General features: G+C 41.1%; 1 protein-coding gene across 2 annotated transcripts; it reads right to left on the reverse strand.

The window, feature by feature from the left end:
• Positions 1 to 1,088: 1,088 nt before the first annotated feature.
• Positions 1,089 to 8,842, reverse strand: LOC112230331 (zinc finger protein 32). Of its 2 annotated transcripts, none has more exons than XM_024396571.2 (2): positions 8,580 to 8,842; positions 1,089 to 2,438 (listed from the first exon to the last, which is right to left on the reverse strand). In XM_024396571.2, exons 1-2 carry the CDS (start codon positions 8,734 to 8,736, stop codon positions 1,420 to 1,422), a joined length of 1,176 nt encoding a protein of 391 aa, XP_024252339.1. In that variant the 5' UTR covers positions 8,737 to 8,842; the 3' UTR covers positions 1,089 to 1,419. The 2 variants fall into 2 exon arrangements, with proteins under 2 accessions (XP_024252339.1, XP_024252340.1); XM_024396572.2 differs by having other exon boundaries at positions 7,054 to 8,842.
• Positions 8,843 to 10,662: the final 1,820 nt, after the last annotated feature.

Genomic DNA, 10,662 nt, shown 5'->3' on the forward strand with positions numbered 1-10,662 from the left:
GGGGTTACTGGCCCAACGCTCTAACCACTAGGCTACCTGATTCTCGCGTGTTATTGGTGCTAGAGAACCGTGGACTCGTTGAAGCTCAGATTTGTCCAGATCCACCCCCAGAGCCTCCAAGATAATTTTTCTCACACATTCCCTCTGCTTGCTATCCTCCAGACCCTCCTTGACCCCTAAAAGTCTTAAAATGAGGCGCCCTGTCTCGGTTAGCTTGCACCCTTCTGTGGAGTTCCTCAGACAGTTTGGTCGTCCTGCAGCTTTGATATCCGACCCTCTGCCTCATCTAGCCTCTGTAATATGACCGATAAATCTTCTTGCATATCCATCTGAGATTGCTTGACCTGAGAAACTTCCGATTCAAGAAATGGGACTCTACCCATTTCTTCCATGGCCTTCTGTAGGGATGATTGCAAGGCTGACAACGAGCTGGGTTCTATGTTCTGCCCTGTCAGATACACGAAGAAGCAGGCTTTGTAAATTAGTGAGATTTCAGTCTGTGTATGAAAGTGATCAGAATCTTGATATAGGCTTATGGAATTAGGGGCTCGACTCAATAGCGACTGAAATGTAAAGGCAGTGTTTCTGCCGTCGTGTGATTGCATTCACAGTAAGAAAAAACGGCATATGTCGACTCAATCGGAAATGACCTTGAATTCAATTTAAATTGCGCCATACCACAGCTCTTCAGTGATACGATTGAATCGAGCCCTAGATTTTCAATGTCTGAGGACAGTATCTCCAGTTAGTGCTGCAGATTGTGCTATGTTTGGTGATGTAGTGATTCTGGGGGAACAGACAACAAAGAGGGGTATGGCCATAAAGGTCCAGACATTACCCTCCAATGGCTCCAAAAATCCTACACATATCCATGAGGAAGGGAAACACAAAACGTACCATTTATCAGTCTGTAGTTTCCTACCATAGACACTGTATGAACAATAACCGTATTTTTTAAAAAATTACAAAAAAAAATATATATATATATATATATATATATATACAAGATTAAATCAATATCATAAATGAGCAGCATTAACAAAAAATTGCTGAAAATTTAAATTGGACAAATGCAAGTACACATTTTATTGGCGTATACATTTTTATATTTTCCAGACATTCTTAAAACAAACGACCAGGAATTCCTGTTTATAATGAAGTGAATACATCAAGAGACTTTGAACAGCAGACCATGAGTTTTCAACTACTCTGTAGTGTTGGATCAAATCAAACTTCTTTAAAAAAAATTTTTTTACATGTAACATTTTACAAAAGAAAATTCATGACATCTATTTGTCTGAAATCCAGAGAATGAATGATCAAGAGATTCCAAAGCGTGTTGTCCATCTTCCGACAAGATGTCTTTGTCCTAATTCGTTTCCTCTTTGTGTTTTCATTCTGTTTTCTTGACTTGTTTCTTTATTTGTGGACGTTCTCTCCTGTGTGAGTCAGTATGTGCAAGTTCAGGTTTCCCTTCCGATTAAAGCTTTTCCCACAGTCACCACAGCTAAATGGTTTCTCTCCGGTGTGAGTCAGTACGTGCCTCCTTAGGTCCCCCTTCTGAATGAAGCTTTTCCCACAGTCACCACAGCTAAATGGTTTCTCTCCGGTGTGAGTCCTTATATGTTCAGTTAGGTGTCCCTTCTGATTGAAACTCTTACCACAGTCTCCACAGCTAAATGGTTTCTCTCCTGTGTGAATCCTCGTATGTCTGGACAGATCTCCTTTGAGTTTGAAGGTCTTTCCACAAAAGGGGCAGGTGGAGGGTTTCTCCACGTGACAGAGTCTGACATGGGCCTTCAATTTACAGGTGGAGTTGTACCGTTTTTTGCAGAGGCAGCATTCACTGGGTCTCTTCCTGGTGAGAGTCACATGCCCCTGCAGGCCAGCTTTCAGAGCAGAAGTTTCACCACAGTCACAGCAGCGGTGAGTTTTTCTAGATGTGGTGCTGGGTTTGGAACAGTGTTCCCCCATTGATGGGATGGGATCCAATGGTGGGCTGCTGTCAAGTCCTACTGGGTCACTGCTTACAGCTGAGCTGTGACTGTAGGCATTGTTTTGATTATCTGGAGTGTCACTGGGAATGTCAAGACTCTTCAGGTGGGAAACAGTGACAAATGGTATGAGATCCACTGATTTAGAGGCACTCTCTCTGTTCTCCACCGTCTGGGTTTGGGGAAGAGTCAAGGAATGAAGAGGGTTCACCTGATCACAATCACTTTTCAAATAAAGATGAGGTAATTTGAACTCTATGATGTCAGCCTCCTGCCCTTGAAGCTGCTCTTCCTCCTGACTGGGCCTGAGTTCCTCATGTTCCTGTTTAATCTGTGTGGGCTCTGGGTCCTCCTGCCCCAGACTGGGGCTCCACTCCTGCTCAAAGTGTTGCTGCTCACAGGGAATATTCTCTTCAGAAACAGCGAGAGAGAGCTGCAAGGAGTCTGAAGGGAAGGTGCAGAGGTTATTTGTATACCACAGAATTAAATAGAACTGAATGATACATCTCTATGATATATAGATCTACAGCCTTTAGACATACCTGAGTGCACATACCAAGCAATATGCTATTTCAATAAGTTTTTCATGACAGACAACTTTTAAATCATGTACAGTAAAAAAAGACATACAAAATTGTTCTATAAAGGCTCGCTAATGCTAAAGCAGGCCATTGGATTCCAGGTGGCGCCTAGTGTTTGGGTGGTTAGCTGACGGAAGGGTTGTGGAATCCAATGGTCTGGTTTAGCATTAGCAAGCAGCATTTCAATCTTCTAATTACATCATTATCAGCGACACCTTCCATCCCTGGATTGAGGTACATTTTTCAAGCAATATCCCTGATTTGTCACTGCAGTGCAAACATGGGCAAGCTGTGTTTCGACTTGAAGGAGAAGATACTCGAGTTTTAACTAGATATTTATACTGCCCTATAAAGGCAAAGAGGACTAACAACACAAACAGTGAAACTGAGAAAAATGCCTGGAGTTTTATTTTGCTACCCAGCCAAATATGGTGTAGGTAGATACGGTGCCTTAATTAAGTATTCACACCCCTAGACTTTTTACAAATGTTATGTTACAGCCTTAATTGTAAATGGATTAAATAAATAAGAATCTCACCCATCTACACACAATAACCCATAATGACAAAGTGAAAACATGTTTAGACATTATTTATTAAAAATGAAATCTCATTTACATAAGTATTCACACCCGAGTCAATACTTTGTAGAAGCTCTTTTGGCAGTGATTACAGCTTTGAGTCGTCTTGGATATGTCTATATCAGCTTTGGATTTGTGAATTTTCTCCCATTCTTCCTTGCAGATAGTATCAAGCTCTGTTAAATTAGATATGGAGTGGCAGTGAACAGCAATCTTCAAGTCTTTCCACAGAATTTCAATGGGATTCAAGTTCGAGCTTTGGCTGGGCCACTCAATGACTTTTACATTTTTATTCTGAATCCATTACAGAAATGCTTTGGCTGTATGCTTTGGGTCATTGTCCAATTGGAATGTAAATCTTTGCCCCCAGTCAAAGGTCGTTTGCACTCTGAAGCATGTTCTCATCTAGGATTTGCCTGTTTTAGGCTCTATTCACTGTTCCCTCTATCCTCACCAGTCTCTTTCACTGAAAAGAATCCCCAAAGCATGATGCTGCCATCACCATGCCTCACAGTAGGGTTGGTGTTAGACAGGTTTTGATCTGTGCCTGGTTTCCTCCAGACATAGTGCTTTGCATTCAGGCCAAAGAGTAACAATTTTGCCTGATCAGACCACAGAATCTTTTGTCTTGTACTCTTGGGAGTGGCTTCCTTCTGGCCACTCTCTCATAAAGCCCAGATTGGTGAAGTGCAATAGAGACTGTTGTCCTTCTGGCAGGTTCTCCCAACTCTGCCAATGAACTCTCTAGTTCTATCAGGGTGATTACCGGGATCTTGGTCACCTCTCTGACCAAGGTCCTTCTTGTCCAGTTTGGTCAGCTCTAGGCAGTCTGGGTAGTTCCATATTTTTTCAATTTCCCAATGGAGACCACAATGCACTTAACTTTCAACACCCTAGAAATGGTTGTATACCCTTACCCAGCTATATGCCTCATCACATCTCAGAACTCTACAGACAGTTCCTTGGACTTCATGGTAGTTTCTGCTCTGACATACACCGTCAACTGTGGTACCTTATATAGACAGGTGTGTTTCTTTCTTAATCACGTCCAAACAATGTAATTGGCCACAGGTGCACTCCAATCAAGCTATAGTTGTAGCGCAAGAATGATCAGAGGAAATTGGATGCACCTGAGCTCAAAATTAGAGTGTCATCGTAAAGGGGTGTGAATACTTATGTAAATGAGAAATTTCAGTATTTCATTTTCAATACATTTGCAAAAATGTGTAAAAACATGTTTTCACTTTGTCATTATGTGGTATTGTGTGTAGATGGGTGAGAATATATCAATACTCTCTGAAGGCACTATGTTTGGGGCATATCGATCACATCACCGAGTACCACTCTTCACACATTATTTTCAAGGATGGTGGTGGCTGCATCATGTTATGGATATGCTCTTCTTCAGTAAGGACTAGGGAGTTTTTTTAACAAAAATAAATGAAGAGCTGAGCACAGGCAAAATCCTAGAGGAAAACCTGTATTAGTCTGCCTTCTAAAGACAAAGACAAATTCACTTTTCATCAGGACAATAACCTAAAACTCAAGGCCAAATATACACTGGAGTTGATAACCAAGTTAACATTGAATGTTCCTGAGTGGCCTAGTTGGTTTTGACTTAAAAAAAAAAAATCTATGACAAGACTTGAAAATGGCCATCTAGCGATGATCAACAACCAACTAGACAGAGGTTGAGGAGTTAAAAAAAAAAAAAAAAAAAAGGTGAAAATAATATTGTACAATCCAGGTGTGTTTACCAAAAAAAGACTTGGCTGTAATCGCTGCCAAAGGTGATTCTCACATGTATTAACTCAGGGGGTCGAATACTTATCTAATGAAGATATATTAGTTGTATTTTTTATCTTTAAAAAATAAGTTTGAATTTTTCATCCACTGTAGATCTTTGAAAAATTACAAATTCATTTTAATCCCAATTTGTAACAAGCAAATTTGGAAAACGTCAAGGGGTGTGAATACTTTCTGAAGGCAATGTAAGTGGAAATGCATTGATGATCTTATTATAAATTCATTTTTTTATCAACCCTGACCACTGATCTGACCCCTATGCTGATACTGCACTCTGCCTTTTGTATGACCTTAACTGTATGGGTAACGCAAAAAGGAAGGTGCAGTATCTACAATCTAAATGTGTTGAACCAACTTTCTTGTTGCTTTTCTTTTTGATGGAAAGAGTTAGAACTCTCAAACGTAACTCAGCAAAAAAAGAAACGTCCTCTCACTGCCAACTGCGTTTATTTTCAGCAAACTTAACATGTGTAAATATTTGTATGAACCTAACAAGATTCAACAACAGACATAAACTGAACAAGTTCCACAGACATGTGACAAACAGAAATGGAATGTGTCCCTGAACAAAGGGGGGTCAAAATCAAAAGTAACAGTCCGTATCTGGTGGCCACCAGCTACATTAAGTACTGTAGTGCACCTCCTCCTCATGGACTTCACCAGACTTGCTGTGAGATGTTACCCCACTCTTCCGCCAAGGCACCTGCAAGTTCCCGGACATTTCTGGGGGGAATGGCCATAGCCCTCACCCTCCGATCCAACAGGTCCCAGACGTGCTCAATGGGATTGAGTTCCGGGCTATTCGCTGGCCATGGCAGAACACTGACATTCCTGTCTTGGAGGAAATCATGCACAGAATGAGCAGTATGACCCTCCAGTATTGTCATGCTGGAGGGTCATGTCAGAATGAGCCTGCAGGAAGGGTACCACATGAGGGAGGAGGATGTCTTCCCTGCAACGCAAAGCGTTGAGATTGCCTGCAATGACAACAAGCTCAGTCCGATGATGCTGTGACACACTGCCCAGACCACGACGGACCCTCCACTTCCAAATCGATCCCGCTCCAGAGTACAGGCCTCGGTGTAACGCTCATTCCTTCGACGATAAACACAAATCATTCCATCACCCCTGGTGAGACAAAACCGCGACTCATCAGTGAAGAGCACCTTTTGCCAGTCCTGCCTGGTCCAGCGACAGTGGGTTTGTGCACATAAGCGACATTGTTGCCGGTGATGGTTGATAAGGACCTGCCTTACAACAGGCCTACAAGCCCTCAGTCCAGCCTCTCTCAGCCTATTGCGGACAGTCTGAGCACTGATGGAGGGATTGTGTGTTCCTGGTGTAACTTGGGCAGTTGTTGCCATCCTGTACCAGTCCCGCAGGTGTGATGTTCGGATGCACCGATCCTGTGCAGGTGTTGTTACACATGGTCTGCCACTGCGAGGACGATCAGCTATCCGTGCGGTCTCCCTGTAGCGCTGTCTTACACGTCTCACAGTACGGACATTGCAATTTATTGCCCTGGTCACATCTGCAGTCCTCATGCCTCCTTGCAGCATGCCTAAGGCATATTCACACAGATGTGCAGGGACCCTGGGCATCTTTCTTTTGGTGTTTTTCAGAGTCAGTAGAAAGGCCTCTTTAGTGTCCTAAATTTTCATAACTGTGACCTTAATTGCCTACCCTCTGTAAGCTGTTAGTATATTAACAACCTTCCACAGGTGCATGTTCATTAAATGTATATGGTTCATTGAACAAGCATGGGAAACCATGTTTAAACCCTTTACAATGAAGATCTGTAAAATTACTTGGATTTTTACAAATTATTTTTGAAAGACAGGGTCCTGAAAAAGGGGCATTTCTTTTTTTGCTGAGTTTACATTCCAACTGTATTTAACAGCTTTATGTAGTTATGTTTTCACGTTTTGAATGTTGTATTTAAGTAACCCTCAAGACCTTTTTCACCATAAGAAATATTTAATCACAGAGAATGTTTACTTAATAAATATTTCACATTGTATAACTATCATTATAACTCGTCATTTGCTTTATCTTAGCTAGATTTTACATATTCTGTTTTTATCTTTCTCACCATTTATGGGTATTTGCAGTTCCATCGTAATTGTTGCGCAGGACTGTGGTATGTTTATTCTGGTGATAACTGGATCACTGCCAGTATTATGGTGTGTGCCTAATTATGATCAGGATTGCCTGAACTCGGAACCCGGTAGAATAGCAAGGCAAGCCACAGTAACTGCAGTAGGGATGTTAATAAAAGTTGACCATTAGTCACTGAAAATACATTTGACCGTCATACTTATCAGTCTATCGGTTAATTTGCATAATTCGGTGGAATTAAATTGGTGTCCGAATTTAACAAAATCGGTCTTAAAACAGACAGCGTCTTGGTCGATGGGGAATTGTTATTTAGCCGAAAATATTAATGTACAGTGAGTTAGAGTTAAAAATGTGCTTTCTTACGTCAACTAATGGCTGTCAGTGAGCCGAGACTCGTTGCTAGGCAGGCTACAGGGAGCAGTGGGCGAGAGGTGCAAAACGTTTCACAGCCTCATGTTCTACTGGTTTTTATATCAACTTTCTTTCGTTGTCAAGATGCCAAAGTCACAATCCCAGTCATAGTAACAACCCTTCCTAGGTGTTGCACATTTACATTTTCCCTCTAAATTTCGAATGAAAAATGTTTATCTCGGTCACATGAATCTGTTTTTATCAGGTGCGTCTTTTAGAAGAGTGTTTTCCCGCAAATTGCATTTTGGCAAATGTTTGAAAAGGATGCATTCCATTTTCTGCTTCATTACAGTAGTTGCATGTTCAATAATATGAGAGGATAGGCTTGCTATTGTCGCATGTTTTTTTTAGCTCTTAATGAAAAATGTCCGTTCCTTTACTTGGATTTTGTAGTTCATAATCTAAGTAAAAAAACAAGACAAATGGCAGTAAATGAAGTTACTGCACTCTGAACCAATAGTGTGTGATTGCGGAGCACAATTCGTAACTTTGACAACAGAGGCATATAACAATAATTACAATTTGATGTGTTGAAAGTCTCCTACGCTAACAAGTATGCGTTTAAAACAGCTTTTTATCCCGGGTCTCTAATTTTCCGAAGTGGGAGATTACATTGTAATTTACTCTCGAGTGACTGGTCTAGAATGGCACAGGCGGAAAATGGGAGACCGTAGATAAACTGTTTTAAACGGAACAGCACATTCAACACGTCTAATATTAAGTATTGTTCGTAGATATACTAAATATGCTTCTTGACTGGAAACCTTTATGGTGAATTCGAATAGTTTAGATTTGGTTTATCAAGGACGCCAGGCTATGGAAGCGTCCGCAACGAGCTGTCTGTAAACAATGGCGATGCAGGAACGAAGCAAGATTCCACCCTTCTCTGAACAACTAACGTTAGTTATTGCAAATTGGAAACTCCTGTTTCTCTTAAACATAAAATCATTTTACCAGGTCACTTTGTAACAAGATAAAAACATACTACAAAGCTCGATTTGTGTCTCAACAAAATGTTTACCAAAAGTGTAATTACTGCTGTTTGCAATTTTAAGGCAGAATAGATCGAAATGATACGAGCTATTTTACATGGTTTTATGTCCGGTGTTATCCGCAGTAGTCTCCGTAGACGATAATTCTCCTCCTGGTACTCCGCTACCGTTTTCTCAACTGCTCCGAAAATCTCCACAGCAGCCGCCTTTAAACGTTCATTTAAAAACACATGCAACAACTGTAATTTAGACATTTTCAGTCGACAGAGTTGGATTTTCAGCGAGTTTTCGCTTCGTTCACAAGGAAAGAATGGTTGCCACAAACAAAACAAACCCCGTTTTACTTCCGTATTGTCTTCTTCTGTTTATATCAGTGGGTGGTGAACCCATAAAAACATCACAGCCCCCCCATGTGGATGGAGTTTCACTACAGACCAGTGATGGAAATAGATAACTTAATGTGGGGAAGTTTTAATTAGTAAAAGGGTGATCTTGGATGATAATTTCTTGCATGAACTGAAAGACAACACATTGTAATACAGGCGACTCCTGACAACTGGAGTCAGGGCGGCAGTGTAACCAAAAGGTTACAAGTTCAAATCCCCGAGCTGACAAGGTACAAATCTGTTGTTCTGAACAGGCAGAACAACTGTTCCAAGGCTGTCATTGAAAATAAAAATTTGTTCTTAACTTACTTGCCTAGTTAGGCCAAATAAATAACTGCAATGGCTTGGGACTGATATGAAAGCATGCATTAAACCAGAGAATGTAGTTGTTAAAATGCTATGACCTTGCAATTATTTTTCAAACTCACCTGTTTTGTATTCTAGGGACTTTAGTGAGTAGACTGGAACATGGTTTTATGGACATACAATCAATATTTGTTCCATACAGTGTCCAGGGGCCATATACACAAATCTATTTGACCACTGTAAAAATCCAGCAACAGTTGCTATGACCTAGCTATTTGTTCAATTTACATGTGTTGTTTTCTAGGGATTCTAAGGTGTACCATGTTTTTTTGGAGACACAATCAATATATTTTTTCTGTACAGTGCAATATTTGTACCATATAGTGTCCATTAAGCTATTTGACCACAGTAAAAGTCCAGAAACACTATGATCTAGCTTTGTTTTTGTTCAAACTCACCTATCAAGCCATCAAGAGGATTGTGACCTAGTGTGAGAGAGGTGGCAGGAAGCCTCTCAGCCTGCCTTGGTTTGTTTTGTACTACTGCTTTTGGCATGCCTTTTTGTATTTTTTTCCCTTTTTGTTTTTATTTATGTTTTGCCACCATCTGAACCAATAATAATCTGCTTGGACTGGCCTGACATGGAAGTCCTGACTGAGCTATCCCTGGACCTAAGGTAAGGTTGCTGGCTCCCAGGTACATACTGTACATTCATCACCTAGTCGCACACACTTTTACCCCTAGATATAATGAGTGGAGCCACATCATCAGTCGGCTCGATATTGGTTTCGTAACATCACAGGCACTTTTCAAACAGGAAGCAGTGAATATGAACTCTGTGATATCCGCCTCCAGCCATTGAAGCAGGAGTTCCTCCTGTTCCTCTTGAATATCTGTGGGCTCTGGGTCAAAAGACAGAGTGAGGTGATCAGCTGTGGAGTCTGTTTGGAGCAGTTAGTGGAGCTGCTGTTATAAAACAGGTTACATTAGGACTCGGCCAGGACACCGACAGAGAAGATATGTACTCTTTTCTGTTTATTTAACACATGCAGAGACGGCAGAGACCAGAACTAAGAGCTGGAAAATTGTGATAGAAAGCAGGGGATCAGTGCAGTGGAGCTACCAGTGGAGTTGACTCAGCTGCCTCCATGCGCAGGGCTGCAAGAGCTAGATATTCGTATGTCTGTCTGCTCCACACTCAATTCCTGTGTGTGCGTCATTTATGAAAAGTCTGCGCATGTACAATAATATTGAGATTGGTACCTGTCCTAAAACTGTGCAGGCATGAATCCGCATTAAAAACCGCGCCTGGAAAATGTCTTCCCTTCACCTTTAATGGTGTCAATAAAGCACTTTATTTGCTGTAAAATTTGGAACGAGTCATAATTTGGCTAAGGCAGTTTCTAAAAGAAAGCACAATGGTAATTTTGATCACATTTCTGTAGAGGTGAGCAGAAGGTTTTAATATTTTGCAGTGACTATCTAAAA

The sequence above is a fragment of the Oncorhynchus tshawytscha genome, linkage group LG32 (genome assembly GCF_018296145.1).
Source record: "Oncorhynchus tshawytscha isolate Ot180627B linkage group LG32, Otsh_v2.0, whole genome shotgun sequence".
Classification (NCBI taxonomy): Eukaryota; Metazoa; Chordata; class Actinopteri; order Salmoniformes; family Salmonidae; genus Oncorhynchus; species Oncorhynchus tshawytscha.